At 45.0% G+C, this 27,526-nt stretch overlaps 1 protein-coding gene and 1 long non-coding RNA gene across 2 annotated transcripts in view; one reads left to right on the top strand and one right to left on the bottom strand.

Moving 5' to 3' along the window:
* The window catches only part of LOC121048215, a 40,373-nt gene extending 21,075 nt beyond the window's left edge, over positions 1 to 19,298 (top strand). Inside the window, exons 3-6 of the long non-coding RNA XR_006078096.1 lie at positions 8,860 to 8,995; positions 13,561 to 13,687; positions 15,975 to 16,075; positions 19,098 to 19,298. This is a non-coding gene — a long non-coding RNA (uncharacterized LOC121048215). The remainder of the gene's footprint in view (positions 1 to 8,859; positions 8,996 to 13,560; positions 13,688 to 15,974; positions 16,076 to 19,097) is intronic.
* LOC8040537 overlaps positions 1 to 27,526 on the bottom strand; it is a 131,708-nt gene that overhangs the window by 20,829 nt on the left and 83,353 nt on the right. The window contains exons 16-40 of the mRNA XM_029994005.4: positions 26,716 to 26,826; positions 24,806 to 24,900; positions 22,714 to 22,935; positions 21,644 to 21,806; positions 20,916 to 21,107; positions 20,568 to 20,747; positions 20,006 to 20,230; positions 16,821 to 17,012; positions 16,552 to 16,692; positions 16,261 to 16,361; positions 15,932 to 16,132; positions 15,438 to 15,642; positions 15,054 to 15,305; positions 14,359 to 14,597; positions 13,451 to 13,670; positions 11,692 to 11,903; positions 10,322 to 10,589; positions 8,816 to 8,974; positions 7,416 to 7,586; positions 6,457 to 6,621; positions 5,450 to 5,644; positions 4,548 to 4,823; positions 1,818 to 2,206; positions 962 to 1,135; positions 301 to 494 (exon numbers count right to left, since the gene is read on the bottom strand). Coding sequence (XP_029849865.2) covers positions 301 to 494; positions 962 to 1,135; positions 1,818 to 2,206; positions 4,548 to 4,823; positions 5,450 to 5,644; positions 6,457 to 6,621; positions 7,416 to 7,586; positions 8,816 to 8,974; positions 10,322 to 10,589; positions 11,692 to 11,903; positions 13,451 to 13,670; positions 14,359 to 14,597; positions 15,054 to 15,305; positions 15,438 to 15,642; positions 15,932 to 16,132; positions 16,261 to 16,361; positions 16,552 to 16,692; positions 16,821 to 17,012; positions 20,006 to 20,230; positions 20,568 to 20,747; positions 20,916 to 21,107; positions 21,644 to 21,806; positions 22,714 to 22,935; positions 24,806 to 24,900; positions 26,716 to 26,826 — 4,942 coding nt within the window. The remainder of the gene's footprint in view (positions 1 to 300; positions 495 to 961; positions 1,136 to 1,817; positions 2,207 to 4,547; positions 4,824 to 5,449; positions 5,645 to 6,456; positions 6,622 to 7,415; positions 7,587 to 8,815; positions 8,975 to 10,321; positions 10,590 to 11,691; positions 11,904 to 13,450; positions 13,671 to 14,358; positions 14,598 to 15,053; positions 15,306 to 15,437; positions 15,643 to 15,931; positions 16,133 to 16,260; positions 16,362 to 16,551; positions 16,693 to 16,820; positions 17,013 to 20,005; positions 20,231 to 20,567; positions 20,748 to 20,915; positions 21,108 to 21,643; positions 21,807 to 22,713; positions 22,936 to 24,805; positions 24,901 to 26,715; positions 26,827 to 27,526) is intronic.

Raw genomic sequence — 27,526 nt, 5'->3', positions numbered from 1 at the left:
TTGCGTCTCGTTCTTGTATTATTTCAAAAATAATTTTTAATTGCAAAATCGTCTTCAGGTCACATTTGTTGAGCAGTCTCTGTTGTCTCCACTGTAGAGCAGCAGCTTGGCCAGTGTACCGTAGAGCTGCTAGCTTATGTTTTTTAACATGCATCATGCAGTAGTAAACTACATGCATAAATGCCTTCTAGCACAATGCCTCATTGTACTAAGACTGGCAGGAAATGAATGTACCTCTGAGTTTGAAGTTCAGCCTTTCTTAAAAAAGGATGAGTAAGTAAAGTAAACTAAGGGACTTACACGCAGAAGTAGTCTTCGAAGAGGTCTATGCACCGCGCATCATTGAGGCAAGGATCTGAAGAACAACCACCAACGTCCACCTCGCAACGCTCTCCCGTCCAGCCGGGCGGACAGTAGCACTTGTAGCCGTTGATAGAGTCTGTGCACTTGCCGTCATTCAGGCATGGGTTGGACTCGCACTCGTTTATGTTTACCTGTACCAGAAAAAAAAGGAAGAAATAAAAAAAAATGTTGAAAGCATTTATTGTAGTGTTGTGAAATTATTCAAATTTTCGAATAGTAGTTTTGAATAATACCGGGAGTCTGAAGTATTTTTATATTGTTTCCTGTGGGCATAACACTTATTGGTATTGGCTTGTTCGTTACAGCTAAACGTCACAGAATTCCATTAAAATCAACTGATAAAACGTTCTGGTTTAAGATTAACCATCCTTTCTTATACAGATAGCAGTTTTTCAGCGTCAGATTCACAACGATCTAGGCATAATGGTTTCAATCTCTTACAAGCGCTTCCTCATTTCTTTTTTGTTTAAATTTTTGTACGACGATCATTTGTGTCCACAAAAGCAATGTGTACCTCGTTAAAAAAAATTTTAAAAATGTTTGAGAAGCAGTGTTTTAAAGAGAAGTCGGACGAAAGTGATGAGCCACGACGACTTGCCTCGCACAGTTCGCCAGTGTAACCAGGGTTGCAGATGCACTTGTAGGAGTTGTCTGTATCCACACATCGCTCGGTGCCTGTCGGATAACAGGGGCTGCTGATGCACTCGTCCACTTCCGCTTCGCATTGGAGCCCCACATAGCCTGGTCTGCACTGGCAGATGAACCCTTCAATCTGCAACAGGAGGTTGTGTTTCCATCTCTGAATATTGCGTAATACTCGCACGTCTACCAAGCTTCTTCACTATTTTATAAACCAAATCAACGGAACAAACTGATTGTGATGGCACTGGAGAGTTGGATACAAAACTGTTATTGAATCAAGTACGTCGCTGGGCTAGTTGGTGCATTTTTCGGTACAAATAAAGTAGTGCAAATGGGACGAGGACAAGAAAGTAAGACAGGACAGGTGCTGGCCCATTGCCTGTCCGATTTTGCTTTCTCTTCCTTGATTCATCTCCCCCAGTTATTTGTACCAAAAAAACTGCTACTGAACTTGCTGTTTTGAAAGTTTTTATTATCCAACAAAAGGTAACCTAGAGTTATTCACTCTGTATTTCATAGAAATGGCTGAAGTATATCTGTTATAGAGCCTGTTATTAAGAAGAACTGCTTAGAAAGAAACGTAGCAGCATTACTCGCATAAATATACGGGTATGACAGCTTCTTACTCTTCTCAGCTAATAAAGAGGTGTAATCAAGATGAGCGAGGCAATCCTCACACACATTTGAAACCGGAGACAGTGGATGAAAAAAAGAGTGACAACACACATTTCAACCTAGGTAATCGCACGTGCTCCATTTAAAAAAACAACAAATGCGAGCACGCCGATGGGCCGTCCTCGAAGAGCCCATACCTGGTCGAAGCAGGAGCCCCCGTTCTGGCAGGGCGAAGACTCGCAGTCGTCGATGGTGTGCTGGCACCGAGATCCCGTGTAGCCGGTGTCGCACTGGCAGCGGAACCCGTCCACGGCGTCGATGCAGACGCCGTTATTGGCGCAGGGACTGCTGAGGCAGTCGTCCACGTTGCGCTCGCAGGTCTGCCCCTCCCAGCCGGGCTGGCAGAGGCACTCGCTGTAGAAGAGGCGGTCGACGCACACCCCGTGCACGCAGGGGTCCACCCCGCACAGGTCCACTTTCTGGTGGCACCGCTTGCCCGTGAAGCCCGGGGGGCAGTCGCACACAAAGTCGTTTACCAGGTCGGTGCAGTTGGCGCCCAGTAGGCAAGGGTTCTCGGCACAGTCGTCTGCAAGGGAGCGGCAGTTGTGAAGCAGGCGGCATGTGGGAGAAATGCGCAGCATGCAGAAGGAAGACGTGGGATACGTGAAAAGGTATCAGATTGGACGAGCGCTGGTTCACAACTAACATTTATTGAAAGAAAACCCGAACGAAGAAAACAACCTGGCCTCAACGTAATCAATGCAAATTCATAAATTCTATTTTTTTTATGCGTTAGCATTAGAACGCTTGTTTTGACAAAAACTTGGCGGTGTCTTTCGTTTGTCAACGCTGGAGAGAGAAGGAGAAGGAGGGGGAGAGGGTTACGCGTGCCTTAGACCGAAGCGCTGACGTTGGCACATGTCAACTTCTCCCTCTCTCCCTGCCACTGACAAACTGACAGACACCGCCGGGTTTTTGTCAAAACGAGGCCTTTCATTTTCGTCAGTCTTGCGCACAGCTGGCGCAAAACCAGAGAGAAGAATGCACTGCAGCGCGGTGGAATGCGGGCGTGCTCAGCTGCCGCTCTCCCATCGCCGGTTGTTCTTCGCTCTGGGTTTCCGTAGTAGTGGTGCATGGGCTTCGATGTGTGTGTTGTTAAAACAATGGATGTGCTTCCCTCCACGAGTGATATGGATGTGGTTCCTTCCACGAGTGGTATGGATGTGGTTCTTTCCACAAGTGGTATGGATGGCTGTATCCAAAGGCGTCGACATGCTGTGACAGGCAGAGTACAGAAAAGGGGGTGAAAAAAATTAGAGGAAGATCCATTGGTGGATTCTTAGAGAATGTGTTAGCCTGACCCTTGTTAAAACGCCACACATGTCCCCCTTTAGGAAATGCTAGCACTGACCCTGTAACAAGACCAAACAGAGGCAGTAAAAAATAGAGGAAGCAAGAGAGAAAGTCAAGACAGAGAAGTGAAGGGGTCAGCGTTAGCGATTCCCAAAGGGGTACATGTGTGTGGTGTTTCCCAAGGGTCATGCTAACGCATTCCCTAAAAATCCCCCAATGGATCTTTCTGTAATTTTTTACGTAGATGTACAGATATCTGACGGACACATTTTGCCACCCCAGTAACTGGAACCAACTTGCCCACATCTCTACATCACTACTTCAATTTCGTGGCTCACCAACTTTATTGGTGGTCTGGTGATTGGAACCGTCCTCCAGGGAGGTGACATCCTTGCAAACAATGCTCAGAGTTTTGAAAGAGCTTGCCGACATATGAAGCATATTCATACTTCCACGAATAAGAGAAGGTAAAAGACATGATGAGTTTGATGAGCGTGTTGGGTTAATACTCAATACAAAAAAAGCAAAACACAAACCCCCGTTTGTGTTTCGCTTTCTTTGTATTGAGTATAAGACATGTATGCAGTTCATTGTCATGTTAGTGCCATTTTGTGGCGTAACTCAACCTTACTCGTGAAATTTTAGAAAGTATATGAACCAACTGCCACACGTTTCACCCATTATTATGAAGTGAAAATATTGTGACAAACAGATGTTACACGTGCATTGTTGAACTGCTCGAAACCGAAACCGAAACACGTCCACGGAAGCTGATGGTCGGAAATCGCATGGCTACACCCAACCACATTTTTTTTTTTCTCCACTTTTTTGGCATGTGACGCAGACGAAGACGAAGTTGTGTGAATCGCTTGTCGTGTGATATTTTTGCACTTATATCCCTTCCCCTTCGTTGTTCTGAGCTTGAAGGTCGATTGGCCGGTACCACGGATGACAGTTCCGAAGTAACGACCCCACATATGTTGCAACGTTTGTCCATCATGTGCTGTCGTTCAAACCACTGAACGTCGCAATATTGAGACAGATGTGTGCTTCCCGTGATCTGTGCCACATTTTTGTTTTCGGTAAATGTATTTGCAGCTTTTTGGAGGCCACAAAAATAGGGTTCATATTTGTTTCTGTTTTTAATATTTAATATGTACCTTAGATGACCCACGATTTTGAATATACTTGGTACACATAGTTTGGACGCCACGTGACCATGAAAACTAGAGTGAGTGCGACTGAAACCGGCCATTTCTCGACTCGCTCTTTTCGGGCGGAAAGACAATGCATTTTGAGCCGCAAATTGTGTTCTGGGTAGTTGGACTTTTATAGGTCATGTTCAAATAAAAACCTCGGCGAGTATAAATACCTTGTGAGTGTCTTTTTACCGTACGCATCCCTTTTCTGGAACCTTTTATTGCCTCTCAAGCTTGTCCAAGTCAGTATTGGGTACAAAGTGTCATCAAACTTTCTTCACAATTTCTGAAGTCCTCAGAAAGAACTCAATCTCCATAGAACCGGAGGCTGCTCAGAGTAGCTTAGAAGCTCCCAGAAAATGCTATGGAACCCACCGACATTCTCTTGGCACATGGGTCCGGCCCATCCTGGCGGGCACTGGCACTTGTAGCGGCCCTGCAGCAGGGGAATGCAGAGGCCTCCGTTGGCGCAGGGGCTGTCCCCGACGGTGCAAGGGTTGACGGTGATGTTGCATGTGGGTCCCTCGTAGCCGGAGCGGCACAGACAGTTGACGGTACCAATGCCGGGCATGTCCTGGCACATGGCGCGGTCAGGGCAGGTGTTGTTCAGGCAGTCGCTCTTCTCCAGCTGGCACTGCAGGCCACTGTAGCCTGTGCACAAACAGAAAGAAGGCCCGTTTGTGTACGTGCAAAGGCGCTTTCGGTGTGGTTGGTCGGGCATGAAGGGTGGAAAATAGGAGATGTTTCTCATCTACTATTTACCTACTTGCAGGGCTTTGTATCGTGGTCGAAGAAATCTAGAATCTAGACGTAGCAGCTCCGAAGGAATCTGCTACGTCTTGACTACGTAGCAACTTCCCCAACATTGCTAGATTACCAACCAAATAGGCTCCTCATGCATCCACCAGGTGCACATTGAAAGATTGTTTATTTAGCTTCAAAATTAGTTTTCTTGTGCCTTTTAACGGAAGGCTGGTGTTTTTGAGCTTAAGGTGCAACATGCAACACATTCAAGCTAGAAAATGAGCACTGGAATTTCGTTTCCCTACCCTTTTAAGTAGCAGGAGGTCAAGAGAGGGAACATGGAACAGATGAAATTAAGTTTTATGCCTGTAAGATACTTCTCGTAAACGTCCGAGCAGTCTGCTAATTTCACACATTTTTCTATGCTTCCAGAGTAACTATCTCAAAGCATCAGCATAGGCAAGCAAAATCCAGCGACATAGCTTCGTCTCGTAACGGACGGGTCAAAAAAAAGCAGGCGTCACTGTCTTTACCTGGGGCACACTTGCAGGTGTATCCCTGCGGGTGGTCCAGGCAGGTGCCGCCGTTGTAGCAGGGCATGCTGTCACACTCGTTCATGTCGGTCTCGCAGAACTGGCCAGTGAAGCCCGCCGGGCAGTAGCAGAGAGCCTCATGGTTCTGGGCCACGCAGAGGCCTCCGTTCTTGCAGATGCTCGGGTTGCAGTGCACTGTGGGGAACGGAGTGCCAAGAAGAGTTGTGCGGTTAAGAAGATGTCCTTACTGAGTGTGAGCTAAGACCAACAAGTATTTGTCTGAAAAGCTAAGATGCCTTTTTGATCTACCACCCCATTGTTCGGTGTGCGGAATGCGTAAGCACCCGGGATACATGCAAATATGGGCAACCTGATGTCACTGTACCGAGTCCTGGTTTTATGTGCCATCGTAATGTAACACGGTGACCTCTGGCGACTTGGTGCAACCTGTCGCACGTCATGTGGTCAAGTTATGATGCGACTTGTAGTGGCAGCAGCCACATGACCACATAACCCGTAGTGACAACAACCACATGGTTGTTGTCACTACGTGTCACAACCATAGTGGTGTCGCATTAAATTTTGCAGGATGTTAGCCAGCCGACTATAGCCAACGACAGTATGGTGTGGCTACGCAAATCCCAAATTTTTTTTCGTTAAAATGCATTCTGCATTAAAAACTGAAAACCCTGACTGAGCACGTGAGGGAAAAAAAGGGGAGAATCTTGCGGTATCACAATCTCTAATACATTGGAAATGGGAGACTTGTGTCGATCCTTATCACAGAATGTTTTATCTTTACCATATTTCATTCGCCCTTAAGCTGAGACTGCAGCCAAATCAACAAATGCGAGCTAGCCCATGCTCCTGGCTTTAAGACGTGCCCTTCTAGTGCCAGCACACATTCTGCAGAAAAACGTTTAAAAGAGGGAATCTCACACTCCTTAAGGGTGAATGGAGTATAGAAGTCTTTGACCGTCAATAAGCATACTAAAAGGTCGTCGCACCGGGAGAGCATGCCTCGGGGCTGAGAGCCCCCGGTCTGGCAGTCTTCTGGTTGGGAGCGCACTTGACGCAGCTGGTCTGGCCGTCCTGAGGCTGGTAGAAGTTGACGGGGCATGGCGAGCAGGGCTCCAGACCGGTCTCCGAGTACGTGCCGGGAGGACAACGTGCTGCCGTCCATGAGAAATAAAGCGGACATTTGTATTAAAAAGGTCTAACAATTAGGAAGGACACCAGTTAACTGCGACTCCTAGACTTTTTTGTCAGTGTTTGAACATTTTTGTTGCAGACACATACACTCAAAAAAAATACATGACCAATAATTCCCTTCCACTCTGGGTACCTCCAAATTCATTGAAGCTAAAGAAATTGTTTTGATTCTTTATGGAGCTCAGTGTGCATGTTCCATGTCTGCATAAATGTCAACGAAGCCAACTAACTGAGCCTACCTTGTCGTAAGTTGCACTGGGGTTGCATCGCGTCCCGAGTGCAATTAAAAAAATTAATTCTTTTTCTTTTTTTGTGTAATTATGCGGCGAGAAACCGAGGGAGAGGAGGAAATAAGTGCGTAAATACAGAACCCCGAGCTTTGATTTGAATTATTAGTGGGAAGACCTAAAGCTAGCGGCTTTTGTCTTTACCACACTCGTCGAACACATTCGAATGCGAAAGCCAAATGCCAGACGTCAGCATTGCGCATTTTAACACGTTCTACAAGTGCAGTGGAGACAAAGTCAGCTAGCTTTAGGTCGACCCACCAATCATTCCAAGTGGAGCTTGGTGTGCTGACGTCCGTGCGCACCATCGTCTCCTCCTCTCTCTTGGTTTCTCGGTGCATTGAGAGCTTCACATTTAGGACTGTGAATGCAGATAGCTTGCTGTAAAGCGTTTGCTGATGCTAGCACCATTTTTCTTTAGGGGCGAGGGGGTTGCTTATTGAGAAAGGGAAGGCTTCATTACTCACGTTTGCACGAGGAGAGAGAGTCTGCTCCAGGAGTGTAGGTGAAGGTGTTTGCAGGGCAGCGCTGGCACTCCTTGAAACCATCCATTGGCGGAGTTCCAGCAAATGTGTTGGCCGGGCACTGGAGGCAGGGCACCAGACCCGTCGGCGAGTAGGTGCCGAAGCCGCAGACAGCTGCGAGAGGAACATTTTTTTGCGTGTCAAACAAAGATATCTTTAGAAATACAAGTTTTCAAACACAGTAGTTGCATACAACCTCTTTTTCGGCGGCATGCAAATGCGTACAATTCATTCCAGCATGCCACAAAATGCTTTCATGCAGTATATGCATACCCTGGTGGTTTGTAATGGACTTGTGCTGCTTATAGTAATAATGTAAGTATCTTACACATAAAATTTTATACAAACATTGACAGTCATTCGTTGTTGATTTGACTTAAAGCAATCTGCCACATGTAAGGCCATTAAATTAATTATGCTTAAAGGGGTACTCCACCGATCTTTTGAGCTACCTCAACTAACTATATTTTCTGACTCCCCGGCCTTTACTCTCTCAGGTATGCTATTTAGAATCGCGAAATTCATAATAGGTATTGTGAAATCGGCAAATGAAAATGACGCAAAAACCAACATTCAAATATACGCGCACTTTTCAGTGCCGTGACGTCAGTGGCAGGCAGGCTTGCCAGTCGAGCAAGCAGCCAAAAAATAGAATATGCCAATCATTTGTTCCGTGCTGGAGTGCAGGTACTGCAGCGAGCTTCCCAAGCATTCATTTGACACCATGAAACTGCTTCGAATCAGTTTAAAACAAAATCTACAGCCCAAAGAGTGAACCCCTGCCTTCCACTGACGTCACTTTTTCATTGTTGCCAGTAGAGACTTCGAGCCTGAAAAACCCGATGAGGACCAAAACTGTAAATTCAATAACTTCGCAAAAAAACAATATTTTGACCTAATATTTGGGATACTATTTTCGCGATGTTTGCTGGTTAGTTTAGCAAAATTTGAAGCAAATCGGAGACAATGAAAAAACCTGTGGACTACCCCTTTAATAGTACTGTCCTTCACTCTCGTTATGCAGCACTAAAGTGTCCAGCTCTGTTAATTCCTTTTACCGGCCTGCCGAGTGGAGATGGTGCTTCATGCACCTGCTTCGTAAGATGACCTATGATGGAGCTTGAGCAGTGGAGCCCAAGCTCCATCATCCCAGTCTCTGAATGGTAAATATAAAATGAAAAAACAAAACTGTTTTAGAAGCACAACTGTCGCCAACATCAACCATAAGGCTCCACACAACAACTTGGCAGCGGTCACGAGTTGCTGGCACATAAAAATGTCACGTGACGCGAGTGCAGTCCACTGATGTTCACATTGCACGAGAAGCAGAGAGGGGTACTCACGGATGCACTCGGTGAGGCTCTTGCTTCCCTCGTCTCGTGTGTAGGTTCCCAGGGGGCAACGCTTGCAGGAAGACTGACGAGTCAGGTCCTGATAGAAGCCTCTGCTGCAGAATGTGCACTTCTCATCCTTAGAGGCAAAGGTCCCGGCTGGGCAGTGGACTGCATTCGAGCATATTAGAGGTAAATATTAACGGAAAAAAGACATTGCATTTCTCCTCTTATGGGTTTTAAAATATAGTCCATTTCTACAGACTTCCTTATGCTCTAAACCTGTTAAGAAATTTCAGCCAGTGTTGAGAAATGGTAAAACTATTCCTAATGCCAACAACCATAGGGAAATCTTGGAGAATATATTTAAGGAACCCTCTTATCAACTTTGATTTTATGTTTTCTGTGGCAATATTACATAATAAGCAGATTGCTTCTTTTTTTTTTTTTCAAGTGCAACCTCAAAGGCGCCCGTTTCCGGGTTGAGCGGCGTTGCCGTCAGCGTCGGCGTAACCACGCTAGTAGAATTAGTGGGAAAATCGACATTATGTGACCTCAACACCAATTCGATTCCCCGCTAAATTTAGCGGAGAAGTCCAGTTTCTCCGCTAGATTTAGCAAGCAAACTCGGTTTCTCAGCTAAATTTAGGGGGAGAATTTTCATTATTAAACTGCGGGTGCGTTACACCACGATGAAACATTATGGTACTCCACTGGCTAAAGACCCTCTTCTAATTCACCAAAATCAATACCGAGAATTAATATAAGTATATTCAAGAAACGGCAGTCTACATTTTCTTGGAAATCTAAAAATCACACCAACTTCACTGTCACTTTTCTCTACTTCCAGAGATGCTTTTGCACCATGGAAACTGACTGTGAATTTTGTGCCTTACGTACCATCTCGCATTAATAAAAATAAGGAACTTTTATTTTTGTGGGTCCGCTTTTGGACAGGCTAGACATAGAGGATACATTTGTGGCATCTAAAGTTTGAGTGTCGCCACTTCAAACTTCCAGATCGCTCGAGCAAATGTTTTTCGCTAACGAAATAACTTGCTGTAAACAACTTAATTTTTACAAAGACCTAATTTTCACTTGTCGCCTACAATTCGCGAAAAATAGGTCCCACGAACAATTCCGGTAAAATTTAAACACATTGGAATCTGTATTGATTGAGATCCCACTGCGTCGTGAAAATTGGAACCCGCAGAAAAATAAGTGGTTTATAGTATGCCTCAAGGTAACGACTCTTCAGCTATCTTGATGCTCGATTAAAAGCATTGTTGCCAATCATCTGAAGCTTTATCCAAAGTCAGAGGAAATGTTTTTTCATCCTCCAGCAATGCCAAAACAGTTCGCGACAAAGCAAAACCTCGTTGCCTGAGGTTCCCGACACCATATCTAGAGCTCAGGAAATCACTCTTTGAAATAATAAGTTTTGCCGACTGCGTTCGCCCTGCACTGGGCCCACCAGATGGCGTGTGCCTTTCCCCGGAGACTCAAACACAGACTCACGGCAGCGTGGCACTTGTCCCTGAACGTCTTGGTTGAGGACCTCCCCTGCTTCGCAGTTGAAGCCGCGGTCGACGGCTGAACGTATGGCCTGGATGGTGGGGCACTGGCCTCCCACGTTCTGGGCGCTGATGTTGAGGATGGGCTCGATGACCGCCGAGGTGCTGGGTACACTCAGGTCGAAGATGAGGCCCAGGGTGGAGCCGCACAAGTCGTACAGCAAGCGCTGGCGCACCACGGGCACGATCCGCAGGGTGTATCCGATGGTGATCTGCATTTCGGGTAGTGTCGCTTTTGTACGCACAAAAACGGGTACGCCGAAGCTGGCTATTACGACGACTTTTGCTCCAGGGTGTGCGTTGCGTTGCAACCAGATCTTTTACCAACTGCCCTGCTGTATCAGACAGCACTCGAAACACCTATCGTAAAATTCCGAGGGGAGCGCCCAGCCCGCTTTCGCTGAAAATGGGTTAATCCAGACATGGGTGCTTGTCTGGTCAAATCGGGCACTTAACATATAATTTGCAGAATTCCCAATTTTGAAAAATGAGTGGACACTTCAACGAAAAGGGTTCTTTTTGCAATAGGTAGATAACCTTGTGGGATTACTTATGCATCAAATTGAGAACTCATATCGCCTGTATAGCCTTGTATGGACACTTGTGTACCTAATTGAGACAACTCCAAACCCTTAGATAACCTACCGGAAGATACTGAGCATCCGCCCTTTCCACAATAAGTGCCCTCCCTTCAATTTTGTAACATTTGGAAAATACACGAATGACATATCTTTACATATTCTTCGTAACTTCTGCTTACAACCTAGGGAGTACCCATCCAACAGCTTTACATGATCATCTCAAAATTTCTAGCGCTTGCTCATGATTTTACAGTACCGTAATACACTGAGAGATAGCCCGCTTAAAACCAAAAGTAAATTTGGTGAAAATAAGAAGTAGTTAACTTTTAGTGTATATAAAGAAAAAAAAAAAAAGAAATTTGAAAAGTGCTAGTTTTATATTTTGTGACCTGCGAAAATTGTGATTGCAGGGAAAAGCGATGAACCAAATTCGACTGTCGTTCCCAGTCAGCAGTGTTTGCTTATCTCCCTCCGTAGCTAAGTAACACCATTTCTGTCGAGGTCACCATTGGCCAGGGCCGTGCAATTAGTAAAAATAGGTAAATCGTGCCAAAAATATGGGTTTCGTGCGTGGGGCATCTCTCCGGATATTACGGTAGTACGGCTAATTATGCATCAAATTGAGGTTTGAACAAACTTTGTGATGCCCATTCAAAATTCAACAGGGAAGGAACTAGTAGGTGCAGTGTAAGGCAGATAAAATCTCAGGGAGGGCTGCTGGAGAAGTACGCACCTCGTTTTCGCCCCTTGTCCTGATGCTGGTGTTGTGGAAAGAGATGTCCATCTGCACATTGATGGCGGAGCAGCGCTCGGAAAGGAGCCGGTTGAGGGAGCTGTAGTAGGTGGATACGTAGCTGACGTAGTGGTTGAGGCACACTGCCGACAACGCTCCGCCCGCTCTGTACTCCACCGAGGCAATCACGTCGTAGGCAGCCTGGTTGGTGTCTGGGGAAGAGAGTGGGGGCGACTCAGAAAAGACGACCCTCTTGCATTCTTGACAGCCAGTTGGCACAGGAGGAAATGTAATGCAGTGCTGCAGATTTTTGCGGCTCTGTAAAGTTCTTGCTTTCACATGTTTCAGAAATTAGCCGTTGTTGTGCAAGTGGCATAATGAAAACTGCGTTTGAGAAACACTGGCGGCCGTTCTTCTTGAAAGTCGGGTTTTCATGCCCCCCCTGTCGCCACGACTCCTAAACATTTCAGAAGGAATCCAGAATTTGGTTGAGCTTAGCTGGAGTTCTCCCCGGGAATTCTTGAAATCTGGACATCTGAAAGGGTGTTGAGGGGAGGAGGAGTGGGCAATTGCTTCAACTTTTGTTTTCTGCACTTTCTCTGCTGCAGAGCAGTGGTTTTGTTTGCAGGGAATATGCAGTTCTGTTGCTTAGTGCCGCACGAGTCTGCCAAACACAACAATCTGGGGCGTCGTGCATTTTCAAAAACCAATCGTTTTGTTCAGTGGGAGCAAAATATAGATGTCGGTTGGACATAGTAGGAGTCTGCCAGACTTGTGGGTGGCAAAACTACTGCCACCCACTGTCGTGAGGGCCTTGAACATAGCATGAGGTCGCTGACTGAGCTCAACATTGCTGGTGGAGTATTTATTTTTGTGTTGCTACCAGAATATCTTTCACTTGGGTATGCAGCATACCTCTCTATGTTTAGTCGAAATGTGCATATGAATGAACTGTAATAACCGAATGGGACGTAAAGTTAGAAAGCCCCTGAAAACCAGTATTTGGCAGAGCTGAGGAAGTGAGACAAAAACTTATCATACTGTATTATTTGGCCCTTCCTTTGGTTTTCTGCATAGGTTGAAATCAACGGAAGTATGAATCCAAAGTACTCAGTGTGCTGTTTGCAAGTTGCAGAGAAGCTCTTGGCTTCAATGTGTCATTTTCTAAAATCAATTTTCTTGGGGATGAATTAGATCATATTTTAAAGAAAGGAACTCTATAAAGTTTTCTTAAAGGGGAAGGAAGGGAAGGGATGTTACTAAGCTATAATGGTCTCTAAATTTTTGTATCTGTACCTTGCTTGATTATCACCAAGCTCGTCAGATCACGTAGCACCACTCCTCATTCTCAAAAAAAATTTTGCAATACCGTAATATCCCCAAAGTTGCCTCCCCACTCCCTCCCCGAAAGATGACCCACCCCTAGTTTTGGCATGATTTGCTATTTTTCTAAAAGCACCGAAAGATAGCCCACTTCTAATAGCAAGGCCTTGTACAATGGCAACATTGGTAGAAATGGCATTACTGAGCCACGAAGGAATATAAGCGAACATTGCTAACTGGAATGGACGGTCGTCTTTGGCTCATCGCCCCTTTCTGCGATCACACGTTTCGCAGGTCACAAAATCTAAAACTAGCTTTTTCTCAACTTTTTTTTTCATCCCACATTGAAAGTTAGCTCACTCCTTATTCTTTTCTGATTTGCTTACGATTTTAGGTAGCCTATCTCTCGGGATATTACGGTAGGTTCATATCTCACCTTCAGGAACACAGTCCGGGATGATGGAGCTTGGGCTCCACTGCTCCTTGTTGGCACACTCGTAGGTCTTGGCCTGTTCCCCATCTGTGAACTTGAAACCGTTGTTGCAGGTGGCCAGGCAACGATAGCCAGTGTTCTCCTCATTTGGCAGGCAGTTCACCACCCCATTGGTCGGTGGCGCCAGCGACCATGCCACACAGGTTGTTGCCTGCACGGACACCTGAAGCCAACACATATGTAATCCACTATGCACGTGTTGCTTTGTCCCATTGCATGTCTTTCACTCAGCTTTCATTAAACAGAAATCCAGAAAGTACTACCTTATTTGTTAATCATACACTGTGCTAGCACACTCTGGCAAGGGAGCTGGGTTCGTTTATTTTGTAAGTTCCCTTATAGTCACGGCTTTGTTTGAATAGTAGTCTCATAGTGAAGCTTAAAGGTTCTTTTTTTTTTTATATAGATTTGGTGTTGATGGGTTTTTGCTTTTGCAAATTAGACATAATGTCTAATTTTGTTTTTGTAAATTTTTTACAAAGTCAGCTAGTTTTCTAAATTTACTGTAGCAGCTTTTACTGTTGCTTATGGACAATTGCTGCATGCATGTAGCAACTATAAGAATGTCACCTGCCATTTATTCTGAACCACACCAGGTTGATAAAAAATTTTAAATTGTACTGCGTTAATTACGAGCAATCTTGGCTACATTAATATAGATGCTCTAATACATTTGGATTGAAGTTTCCTTTCTGCTTTACTCTGAATGTCACATCAAAGCAGTAACGTTTGAATGTGCTTCCTCAGTTTTACAGAACTGCGACAGTTCACGTGCATCATTTCGCCTTGTAGACTTTGTTACAATTTGCAATCTGACAAAGAAGTTGTCTAAACCACATTGAATACCATACCTGGAAGTAGCAGAAGGCTTGGTTGCCGAAGCGATCGGTGCCAGTGACGGTGACGTTTCGATATCCACCAATGGGTATGACGGCACTCTCGGGTGTCAGGGTGATGTCCACGCTTCCGGACTTGTCCGTGGCATTGATGAAACGCCGGGTCTCATTGAAGTTGACGAGGTAGCTCTCCTGACGCTCAGTGAGCTCAACGACATACGACTGGGGGCAGGTAAGCGATGGTGGTGTGTAGTCTTCAGAGAGGAAGAGAAATGGAAGAGGTTGCTTTGTTTTTATTTCATGCTTGGGGGCTTTTTTATGAAGTTGCCTTGTTTTCTACACAGCAGTCTGTCAATTAATAAATCTTCTTGGCAGTAGCTGCATACCTTTTAGAAGATTTTGCTCTTTAATGCACAATGTTTAGTAATAATTATGTTGTAACAGTGTTCTAATGTGGCTAAGTTTCTGATCCTGCCAGTTTTGGCAGAAGAAAGGGGGCCTTATCTTACAACACTCTAAGGGAAGCCTGTCATTATTAAATTGAGCACTGGTTTTTACACCATTGTTTTTTTTTACATGTTCAAATTTTTCTTATTTCATGAGAAAATTTAGTGGGCTGTATTTTTTAGACTTTCACTTCACCTAGCTAGGACTACTAGAATGAAAGGTGTTTATTCTGTCAAGAGGAGCAGGGGAGGCAGACTGCTTACCTGGCACCGTGATGTTGATGGTGCACACAGCAACATTTCCATCAAAGTCGTAAGCCAGGTACTCCACAACGCTGTCCTCAAAGACCACGGCAGGTGGCCTGAAGCCCAGTGGACGGACCTCGAAGCGAGCAATACGTCCAGAGTTGTCAATGGCCTTCGGAATGGAGAAGTTGACTGGGACGTGGCCGGAAGGAGTCCGTTCCAGCACCAAAGGGTGTGTGGGGCAGTTCAGGAATGTTGGGGGTTCCCTGTCTGGAAAGTTCAGTGAGGCATGAGACATGCATTAGTCTACCAGTGCCCATTTTCTAAAATAAAGTACAACACTAGAGCCAGCCGCGCATGTCTTTTTGGTTTAGTTCTGCATTAAGGCAGACAACGTCTTACCAACGCAGATGGGGTAGCCGCTGTCGTAGCCAAGCAAGACATCTTCCTCGGTATCCTCGCAGCCCATCAGCTCGAACTTGAGGCAGGGATTTTTGTTGTAGGACACTATTCCCAAGATGACGTAGCGGGCTCGCACGCTCAGGGGCAGGGGAATCACCGTCAGCTCACCGTAGTTCTTGGAGTCTCGGCTGGTCAGGTTGAAGTTCTAGAATACAAGTAAAAGCGAGACAATTGTAGTCTCGAAATGCAGGGTTATGAGCCGGTAAAATGTTTGTTTGAGGTTGCACTTAAAGACGGTCTAAAGTATAATACTTGTTTGTGTATAGCTGGCATGCGTCGACATGTGCTTGTCAACATTGCATGGAATCTGTTTACTGGCATTTGTAGCCTTTTCACGAGCTCTTTTCAACTGCGGTTGCAGCTTCTTTTTAAAGGCCACAGCTGTGCAGTGTGTACTAAACGTTTTGTGTGAGCACATGTGGCGATAAACTTACGGGAAAGTAGACCACAAAGTTCTCGTTTTCTCTGGTCTTGTAGAAGAAGCGCAGTTCAGTGGGACGCCCTACAACATCATTTGTGACGACGCCCTTGACGAGAATGGCCTTGATGTGGAATATTTTCTTCATGTCCACCGTTACGTAAGTAAAGGCTTCTTGTTGTCCACACCAGCCTGTCGCGCTGTTGAGACGAATGTTCTGAAAACAAATCGTGTGAACGGCCAAAATCAGACAGCATGTCTAACAGAAAGGTATCTAAGTCCATAAATCTAATGTAGACTATTCAGTTCTTATGAAGACTGGATCTGGTTCGAGGTTTGTCTCACCTTGGGTTCGTAGTTACTCCTATGAGAAGTAGCATTGATGGCACTGTCTGGGATGGTTCCAGCTGCCAGTCCGAGGGGCTTTACGACCTTGCACTCAGCACCTTAAACGTAATAATTTGACAGGGCTATAGTCGAGAGCCCATTTCTTTTTGTGAACATAATGCAACATTTACTAATTTAGTTTTATCTGTCCAACTAAGAAAAGTAAAACTAAGTAAATAAGTGTAGCACTCCAAAAGGCTGTTCTAACTTACTAGTGTAATAACCACAAAACAGTTCTAGAGTGCTTACTCTTAACACAGGTGATGGGGTCCGTAGTGTAAGGCACATATCCGGGTCGATTGCAGGCAAAGAGCACCTCGGAGCCCTGCTCGAAGCTCGTGGCAATCTGATAACCATCCGGAGGTCGACCAGGGTCGTCACACACGGGTCCTACAAAATGTCGGAACATTCGAATGTACACGTTAACATCACATGGCTGTCATCATCACCAAAGCTGCAGATGTGCGATTTTAGTATCACAAATTCCATCGCAAAGGTGGGAATGTAGATGGACTTGCCTTCGCATCTCAGGTCTCCGAAATCCCAAGTTCCATCTTCCTGGCAACGGATGACATTGTCGTTGAGCTTGCTCTTGCCCACAAGGGTGAAGGTGTCCTCGCACCCAAAGAAGAAGCTGGCACGGTATTTAGTGTCCACGTGGAAGCCGTACGTTGCACCTATGGTGTCTGGGGGTGTGCCACAGTCAGTTCCTGGTGGGGGAGCGAAAGTGATTCTGTTGAAGAACTTTGGAGTGGTCACTGTCTGGTCTGTTGCTGGCATAGTGAAAGATTTTGGTGCAGTGTATACCGGATCACTTCCAGTGTCTTTCTGATTTATTTATTTTTTTCTAGAAGGTTAAAAGTTTAATAGCTTGTTTGGCGCTAGGTTGTGAGCACATATGTTTTTGGATTTGTAAATTGTACTGATTCTTCAAAAGGTTTCTCTTTCAGTGGCAACTAGGTAATGTTTGTTTCTGGGTTATAGATGTAAACACTAACTTTTATGCCATTGTTTGTACCATTGATCTCTATTATAATTTGCTGGATCGTGCATCCCCACCTGGTTGCTGCAACGCGAGTGAGGCCAAAGGAAGTTCCGTATTGGCCATCTTGCATGTACCAGAAGTCAACCTATTGGAGCGTTGCAGAGGCTGGGCGGCAGCGTGCTGAAGGCACGTTATCTGCTGGTTTGCCGTCATTCGCCGAAGCTTTTTAAGACCTTATGTAAACGGTCATAATTACTTTTGAGAACAGGCCGAAATTTTTACGAAAGTGCAACACCGCAGGAAAAAGGCACAACTTGTTGAACGCAAATCTCGCGGTAGCATCACAGGCCGAAGTGCTGCATCTCTGCCTTCGCACACTTGGATATTATTAAGAATTGACACCGTGTGGATGCGTTAGCCCTTCGGGAAAGTTTTGAAAGTGTGTCACGTGACATCTTTGCTGCATACATATCGGTCGTGGAGTTTTGGATCGTCCAGCTGTTCCGATGAGCTGCACTGATCAGTAGGTGCTATTATGCACTATTAACAATGTTTGCAATTTATTCGAATGGATCCGAATTACTCACGTCACATGGAAACACAAATAGAGCGATGCAGTTAGTGTGGGTTACAAACCACATCGCCGCTTTTGAACAATGGAACCAGGGTCGTCGGAAGTGTTTGGTAGATGGGGAGATAGACAAAGATAGATATTCGTTCCCTTCTAAGACTGAATTGATTGCTAAAAATGTATTGAAGGTAAAGAATGATCACTGTTGCCGCTGCGCTGTCCCCCGTCTGTTTTGTCGGCACAAAATCAAACTCGTTTTCGGCCTGCGAGTGCCGCAGGTTAAAAATGGAGTCGTCAGAGTAACATAAATTGCTGCTCCAGAAGCACATACACTTTGACGCGCGACAGACTTTCAAAATCATCCACACGGTGTCGATTCTTGATTGGTATCCAATTAAGGATGCGAAGGCAGAGACAGAGCACTTCGGCATGCAAAGGAATGTTCTTTGATGACGCCACGAAACTTATGTTGGACGAGTTGTGCCTTTTTCCTGTGGTGGTGCGCTTTCGTAAAAATTTCCACGTGTTCTCAAATGCAACTACGACCGTTTACACCAGCTTTTAAAAATTTTCTTCGGCGAATGACGGCAAACGAGCAGAAAACGTGTCTTCAGCACACTGCTGCCCAGCCTCTGCAACACTCCAAAAGGTTGACTTCTGGTACGTGCAAGATGGCTGTCCGGTGGCTGCATTCGAAGAACAGGGAAGCGCGATCCAGAAATTGTCATAGAGAGCAGTGGTTTGTACTGTGTAGTAGCCTTTAAAATTTCTGCACACCTTAACAGGACACTGACAGAGTAATTATACTCGCCGAAGTTTTTATTTGAACTTAACCTAATAGAGCCCAACTACCCAGAACACAATTTGCGGCTCGAAATTCATTCTCTTTCCGCCCAGAAACAGCCGGTTGCAAATTAACTGGTTTCAGTCGTGCTTATACTCTCTTTTTCATGGTCATGTGGCACCCAAACTATGCACACCAAATATATTCAAAGTCGTGGGCCATCTAAGGCACATATTTAATATTAAAGATAGAAAAGATTATTAACCCGATTTTTGTGACTTCCAAAAAGCTGCAGATATGTTGATCGAAAAAAAGAAATGTTGCACAGATTACAGGAAGTACATTACATGTCATTCTCAATATGGCAACAAATCCCGAGCATACCGCGAATTGCACGACGCGATGGCAGCCCACGACGGACTAACATTACGACGGACGTGGGGCTGCTACTTCAGAACTGTCGCTCAAGGTATTGGCCAACCGATCTTCAAGCACAGAACACCAAGCGAAAGGGACATAAGTGCAAAACAATCTCATGACAAACGGTGCACACAACTTCATTGTCTGCTTCAGACGCCTGAGAAGCGGAGGGAAAAAAGAATGTGGTCGAGTGTTGCCACATGATTTCCGGCCATGAACTTCCATGCTTGCGTTTCGGTTTCGGTTTCAAGTAGTCAAATTTTTCTGCTTTATTATAAATATATGTCACTGTGCAGCAAAATAATAATTGGATAATTTCCCTTGACAGCCTATATGTTTGCATGGTAAAAAAATTTTAAAAAATTTGGGTGGTGTTTGTGTTTCTTTAAGTTCTCTTTAGGAGGTCTCTGAACTCCAGACAAATAATGAATGTTTATGCTTTGTTCTAGTTTCTGGTGTAAATACACCACACAATTAGTTTTTCGCAGCAGAATCTTGTATATACTTAGAGGAATAAAGTCGGACTGAAATCAGAGAACCAGTGCAGGGGAACTCTACAACAGAAACTGGAAGTCACTTGCATTGTTTCAGTCCTCACACAAAAATTTCTTAAAATCAACATCTATGTTTGGGGGTCAGAAATTATGTTCTATGGTTACTATTACTTCTTATCAATGAATAAGTGCCTCGGATAGCTCATTACTTTCCAGATGTAAGGGAGAGAAGTACTAAGCAGCTTATCCTCGACCAGCGGTTTTTGTGAGATAAAAGCCCGATTTTGAGCCGCAAGTAGTGGCTCTTTATAGGTTATTATTTAATAGATCATTTTTCTGCACTAATTTTGACACACATAAATATCTTGTCAGAGGCCCCGTTTGTGGGATAACTGTTCTTTAACATCGACACGTGTTTAAGTTCAACAAAAGCAGAATGATGGTCATACTTCGGCACTCCGGTGGTGCACCCGAGAGCCAGTAGTCCGCCCTGCCGTCCGACGGGTTGTACACACACTGCCTGAAGCCCGCAGTGGCCGTCTCTCTCAGCGGCCTGCCGACTTCGTTGCAGGTGACAGTCACATTCTTCTTGAATACCACATGGTCCGCTGCTGCGTTGGAGCGAACGGAGAGTCCCTGTGTTGCGTCGTCGTCGAGGACAGGGCAGGTCGCGACTGCAAAGCAAGCGGTGCTGCATTAAAATAGGATCTGGACATGGTCTCTACATACTGCTTGTACAGTCGGCAGCAGTACGAGCCAGCGCAGCTGAGTGCTAATCGAAAGAGTACAATGTCGCGTGGGGTGCCTCCAAAATGCAATGCTATGGGTTCTACCGCCACTCTGCGACGTTAGGGAGCGTGACGGTCCATTCTAACCTTCCTTTTAATGGCTTAATGCACTCGGGATCTCTGCATGGTACTTTTACTGTACCGGCTCATATTGCCACACCTTGTCACTGCGGGCTAACATCAAAGGACATGGCCCAGATAGCGTTCTCGTGAACGAGCTTACTCTGGCAGCTTGGCACGGTTCCATTCCAGTTTCCTCCGCTGGTGCAAGTCAGGGTTGTGGTGCCAATCATGATGTAGCCAAAGTTGCACTGGAAGTGGACGGTGTCGCCGAAGTGGTACAGCGACTTTGTGGACAGGATCTGGCCGTTGAGGGGGTTGTCCAAGGTTGAGCACATTTTGGCTGTGAGTGAACGAAAGAGAGCAACCCGTTAAGCACGTTCGGGCCTCTGAAAGCTCGGCGCCACTTACGGTTCCATATTCAATTGAACGCTCCGAGCGGGAGCGAGTACACAGAACATTTAAGTTAAGGCTGCGTACAGCCTGGGAGAGTTAGATATGTTTGACTCACGGACGCAGGTCTTGTTAATGCGGTACATGTCTCCATCCTTTGTGCCCGTCTCACTGGCGACAATTGCGAAACCATTGGTGCCATTGGACGTGTAGAGGTCGTATCCAACATTGCAGAGGCAGTTGAAGCTGCCTGGGCTGTTGATGCAGCGTTGGTCACAGCCACCGTTCTTGTGCACACATTCGTTGATGTCTGAGGAAGCGAAAGTTCACAGCACTTTTATCAACCTCTGTGACACACATCGGTGCCAAGAGCATGGACTGATATTACGTTGTCTTGAGATTGAGCACGGAAAAGATTCTAGATTAAGACAGTCCTAGCTTGTGTTCCAAAATGTTTGAAGCAGGGAAGGCTTTTCATGGTGAAGGTGCCTTACTCCAGACATGCTTTGCCTGTTCTTTCTAACTGAAACTACCTACTCAATGTAGGCCCATTCAAGGATTACTTTTCATGACTTTTATCCATTAAGTTATATAGAAAAGGGAAATGATAGAGATTGTAAGAAGCTGTAAAGTTGCTTTCTTTCTTAAGTAAGCGAGAGTTGTGTCGTTAACACAAACCTTGTTAATATGGACACACCATTATACAGACAAAATTATGGGCACGAACTGGGTGAATGAATACATGCCTTTTTGTCTCGTTGTTATGGATGACCCACATTACAAAGAACTTTTGAGGGGAGTGGAGGTGCCCATATTAATGAGACGGCACTTAAATTGGCCACTCACCTAGACAGTCCTGACGTGAGCAGCCCATGAGCTCCAGGCGCATGCAGGGAGCTCCGACGTACTCCACGATGAGCACCCTGACATACCGGGCCTCAAAGGGAAGCGGCAGGTTCACCACGGCGAGCCCAGACCCTCCGTTGGGCGTCAGACGGAACTCGTGCGCCTGCGATATTGATGGGAGTCGAGATCAAGGACGAAATTCTCAGCTGCAGGAAAGTGCCATGCAGAAACTGTTGCGTGTTATCTTAGGATTTTTCGTCATTGGCGTAAAAGTAAAACATTAGGCTGGTGCAGATGTTCAATATTTTCAAATATTTAACAGAATATTAAAAATTTTCATCAATCTGAATTTCAATGCTATTTAGAAATTTCAAAGTATATCTAATGTGAGAAAATAGCAGAACTGGGGCCCTTCTTTCGGTGGTTTCGGTTTGTCTAGTCCATCTAGCCTGTCTAGTGCCATCAGTATCTGGGTCAAGTGTTCTTTCTTTTGCAACAGCCGTTTAGCTATCTATAGTTTGTGGAGACACAAGATGGGGTAAGGAGATGCCATGTACAACAAAGGACTTGTAGAAACAGGACTGAAGGAGTCGGCGTTACTTCTGAGTGCGAGCGTATGTGCTTTGGTGACTTATAGTTGGTGATGGGTAAGAGCAAAGTGGAAGCTCCTCCTTGCCTCTTTCCACTTGAGCAGAGCGAATACTGGAGAGGAGGTCGGCTTCTCTCCAGCATGTTGGAGGAGCTTCCCCCAGACTCTTAACGTTGCAGAAGAGAGCACCGTCTCTCCAAACACTTTGAACTGCTGATGTTTTTGCATGAGAATTCGTTGTTTTTTGCATGAGAATTTGTGGAACTTTGAGACTCATACAAATGAGCAGTTGAATGATTGCCTTACAGCTGCTGCATTAAGCTTTTCTTTATGTATTTAAACTGTTCAAAGTATTCACTTAGAGATTATTTGATGGAAATGACTCTTTGCTTCAAACCAGAAGAGTACTACTACTAGCACAAGCCTAGCCAAAAAGCCTTAATTTATAGATTTAGAGAGTTGCCCATGTCCGGGAACTCACTTTTCCACTGGGGTCAGCGAAGTCCTTGAAGAGGTCGGTGAGGTCGTCGGTGTACTGGATGCGCACGCTGAGTGGGAAGGCCTGGGAGCCGTCGTCACGGACCACCGTCTGAGTCCTGAATCCTCGGACAACTGTCGGAGCGCTGAAGTCAATCTGAACCCAGTTCTCGCCCGATCTCGGGATGTTGCCGCACCAACCCCTCGGACCATCCAGGCGCACATTCTGTTGGAGAGAATGCTTGTCGATCACTCTCCTGCAGGTTCCAGCTGCAGAGTTTTTTGCAAAATGACCCCATATGCTGCTATAATGTGCATCTAGACTGTTATGTTCTTCATGTGTTTCATTCATGCATTATGGATCCTTGGAAGCTGGCTTGTTTTGGTGTTATTCATATGTGCTTTGAACATTTTTTTTTGTTTGTTATATTGCAGTTTTTGAATGAGAGTCATTGAAAGGGGAGTACTTCCTTGAATATCAAAAAAGGAAGGCACTAATCATGTAAACTGTGTAACCATTGACAGGGGTTTGTCTAAGGAGACATTAACCCAAGGAGGAGCATGAAACACAAGAAATCAGATCCAAAATCCAAAGGTAAAACTTTCCAGGTCAGTCGCTCTAATGAGGATTAGCTGGATTACACTGTTCCAAGACTGAGCTAGGAATATTGCTAGCTACATATTGTTATTGACTGCTATGTTGATTGTGATGTAGAATAAGCAGCACTAAAGAAAGTTTGCAAGGCAGAGAAGGCATCAAGGACAGAGATGGCGCCAAAGGGAGGCAAGGGGTGGCGGTCGTTTCCCCTGAATTTTGACCTGCCACCCTAATATAAACGAGCATTAGATACAAAAGAGCATGAGTTTAAATCCCCTCCTTACCAAACGCTTCTTTTTTTTTCCCTCTTTTTTTTGCGAGAAGCAGATAAGCGGCATACAGCGAACGAGGAAGACATGTCCTTTGGTAGCATTTACAAACGAGAAAGTATCTTGCAATTCCTCTAGACAAGACAAGACCAGGAGACACGATAAGTTCAGATAATCTCCTAGAAGAGCTTAAAGCGGGAGGGAGTCCACGGTCATATGGGTGCCGACTGTCTCCTCCAGAGTCTCCTTTTAACTGGCATGGAAAATAATGGTCAACTGGTTGTTAGAGCTTTCATAGAGCAGCACGTGCTCCCCGCGCTTCATTACATATTTGTGATAGCTAACAGTGATATTCTTGGTCTAGGCAGCTTAGACATTTTATTCTGTCAAGTAATCACGGCACCAATAACTTTCAGCCTGCCACCAAAAAGCCTCTAATGCCGCTCTCACCCTAATTTTTATTAAGGCCAAAGCCTTATATGTCCCATCGTTCAGTCGACCTTGAGAAAACATTGGCGACGCAAAATGTACTAAAATACGCCAAAAGTATGCCGTCGGACAGCGCGCTGTCTTCGGAGGTTCGCTATCACCGGGACCAATAAAACGGCGCCAAAAGTGCGTCGTGAGAGAGTACGCTGTTTTCGGAGGTTTGCTATCATGTTTACCTGACCACTCGGGCAAATTAGAGGCAATGAAATTAAGAAGGATGACAAAGGGAATTAAGAGGAATCATTAAGTAAATCATGTGTCTGTATTTAACGCATTGTCACTTGGGCTTTTGCCCTCAAGTCGTCTTAGGGATAACGTAGGAGACCCTGTGTTTTTGTCTTGTCTGTTGTGAAACCGCCTAACTATCGGAGCCTGCCTTCCATAATGTGGTATGGAATCTTCAACCGTCGTGCCCGCTGGGAGCGACCACGTCTGTACTCGAAAGCTCAACTCAATAACTGAACGGGAGCCACTGTCTCCCATTCAATTATCATCGCTTTCCTGATATTTAATAATGTTTCGAAAGCCCATGCCTCCCTCAAAATGCTGTGTGCCCCCCCACTGCCTCCCAACTATGGAAAGCCTGGCGCCGTCCCTGATCAAGGGTCAGTTTGTTCACGGAACAAAATTGCTTTAGTATCATACAGCACTAATGTAAGATTGTATAGAGTCATATAGGACACTTTTTAACCGGAATTTTATTTCCTCTGGTAGATATTACATGGACTAATGCAACTTACATTCTTGTGGTAGCCACCCTCTGTGCCAGATACTTTGATACTGGTGTCGGGAATGGCAGCATTACTCAGGCCAAGGTCACCCACTGGCCTGCAGTCTGTACAGATGGAAAATTAGGTGCTGCGCTCAGTTGAGGCCCAGGATATTTTTCTTCAAAACACACACAGGTGAATGTACTCCTAGCAGATCACAGAAAAAAGAAGAAAAAAAGTGAATGCAAGACCACTGATGCAAAGCTGCCGAAAGAAAGGAAGCTACATGTCCACTTTTTCTACTATCTTTCTACAAATTTACAGATAACAGTAGCTCTCAACCCTTAATGTTTTGGGACTCTATGTGGACAGGTGGAAGTGATGGGGAACTTGCATTCATGAGGAGAAGTAAGGATATGGGGAGCTGTTGGGTGGTAACAAGGTGATGACAGGATAAATAATATAACTGCCATATTTACTTGTATATATATATATATTAACCTCTATAATAAACAACTCTCGGAGAATACAAAAGAATATTTGAATGTGAGTTGGCCCTGATTTTTAAAGTGGGAGGGAAAGAAAATTGTGCAACCCTCTTTTTCACAGTGTGCCTACGGTAGTCATCTGAGCTAAAACTCGCTTGTCGATTGGTCAACCAGGTGCCTTACTCTGTGGCACATTAAGCTTCACCGCTTTACTTCAATGCTCTCACGTCAAGCTTCACCACATTGCACAGGCGTGCTCGAAGAAGCGGCTGACACGGGGGAGTTTTTATTATTATAGTTGCCTCTATGAGGTCGTAAAGTTTGCTCACTCTTATAGTAGCTCAGTTGCTAAGTTAAAAAAAAGAAAAAAACAGTGCCAAGACATATAAGCAGTGTTTGACTTGTATTTAAAAAATAGGATAATTTCTGTAATGGAACAAACTTGTTTTATTGCTATCTACAGAAGAACCACATAAAACTATGATGTTTCTTCTGTATGTGCCAAAAAGTTTTATTGCTTCGTTTGATTGACAAGTGTGGGATTTGCGGAACAAAAAATCGGGAGATACGTAAGCACTTCTTATGAGTTGTGAATGCGAAAGCATGAATGTCCGATGGAACACCGCGGAGTGAACGATGGAAGTTTGTGGCGCGAGTAATGTTTTCGAGTCATGGCACAAGCACTGGTGACGATGTGGACGTTAGAGGCGGCGCCATCGTCGTCGTCGGCGAGACGAGCAGAAGCACCGCCGACAATGTGGATGATGGAGGTGACGGCATGTTGGTCGGCGACAAGACGAGCAGAAGCCTCCAAGCGCGCGCTAACGTGTCCGTTTTAACCGGCGCGGGGCCCGTAGTGGCGTGGGGTTGCGGCGGTTAGTTTCATCGGCGCACTGCTGGCACGGACACAGCGCCATATGGCAGTGGTCGTTGAAACTGACGCGTGCAGCGGCCAATGGGAGCCTTGTTGCTGCACGCCAGCCAATGGGACTTTTAGGGTCAGGGAAACTAGTTACCACTTTCGCACTTCAAACTGATGACGTCGGCTCGCTCCATGGGACAGTTAATGCTTTCGCACTAATAAAAATGCCCTTGCGGATCACAAACGGTTTGCTGACACTGTTTAAGACCACTGACATGAAGTGAGGGTGACATATGTATAGTTTGAGTGCAAGATGCACAAAGAAGAAACAAGGTGTTTGTAACAAAAATGGTGCAAATACCACTTAGGCCCCCTTCATAAAAATAATTATGAAACTTTCGTAACTAGTGATGGACTGTTTGTTTCTCAGCTGAATGATGATTTCAAATGAATGGGACCTAATCTACTTGCTTTGTTATGATCAACTGATAAATCGACAGTCGGCTAGCAAAACTTTATTAGTAGACACTGGTTGGGGAACATATTGTTGTTTTATGTCTAGATTTCTCTCTCAGCGTAACAACACTTACCCAGGTTTGGCTCAAATCCTTTTTTGCACTTGCAGAAGAATCCACCAGAAGTATTGGTGCAGATTGTGGAAGCAGAGTCGCAAGCTGACGAGGATGCACACTCGTTGATGTCTGAAACATTTGCATTATTTAGTGGGAATTCACACCACTGAGTCCTTCTTTGCATTCATGTTCACCTTTTCTATTACCATTCTTTCCGGTGAAAAAGTTTACCTTCTTTTTTCTAAAATTTTCATCAGTGCGGTTTATACTGCAGTGTGACTCATGCATGTTATTTTATAACCACAGGATGAGCTGTGATTTAATGCAACCAGGGAGGTTATAATATTCAATTGATTTGTTGGCAAGAATATTGAAATTGGCAGCTCATACTTGTTTGTATATAACAATCACAATACGAATGTATGCGGGCTTATCAATGCAGTTTCGCAGCACCGACTGTACAAACAAGTGCAGCTTATGCAGAGGTGCGACTTGTATGCCAACTTATAGACTAGAAAATATGGCAATTAGGTCATATGTGATAGGGATTGCTAACGAAGTTACAGTCAGTACACAGACAAGCTGGTGGAATTTTTGTACCATGATTTTAACCCAAGACTGAGGCAGAAGGAAGAAAACATTTTTACAGTGGAAGAGAAATTAATGGACAGACAACGTGTCTAGTAGAGATGTTGTCTGTCTCTCTTACTTTATCTTTCACTGTACAAATATTTTCCTCCTTCTGCCCCTGTCTCGGCTTGAATTCATCGGGGATTACTAGCCCTTATGTGCATTGCTTGTTATTATTGCTTTTGCTCTACCACATCAA

Source organism: Ixodes scapularis, unplaced genomic scaffold, assembly GCF_016920785.2.
Source record: "Ixodes scapularis isolate PalLabHiFi unplaced genomic scaffold, ASM1692078v2 PGA_scaffold3__209_contigs__length_174095766, whole genome shotgun sequence".
NCBI lineage: Eukaryota > Metazoa > Arthropoda > Arachnida > Ixodida > Ixodidae > Ixodes > Ixodes scapularis.
This window is presented reverse-complemented; position numbering and strand designations above follow the sequence as displayed.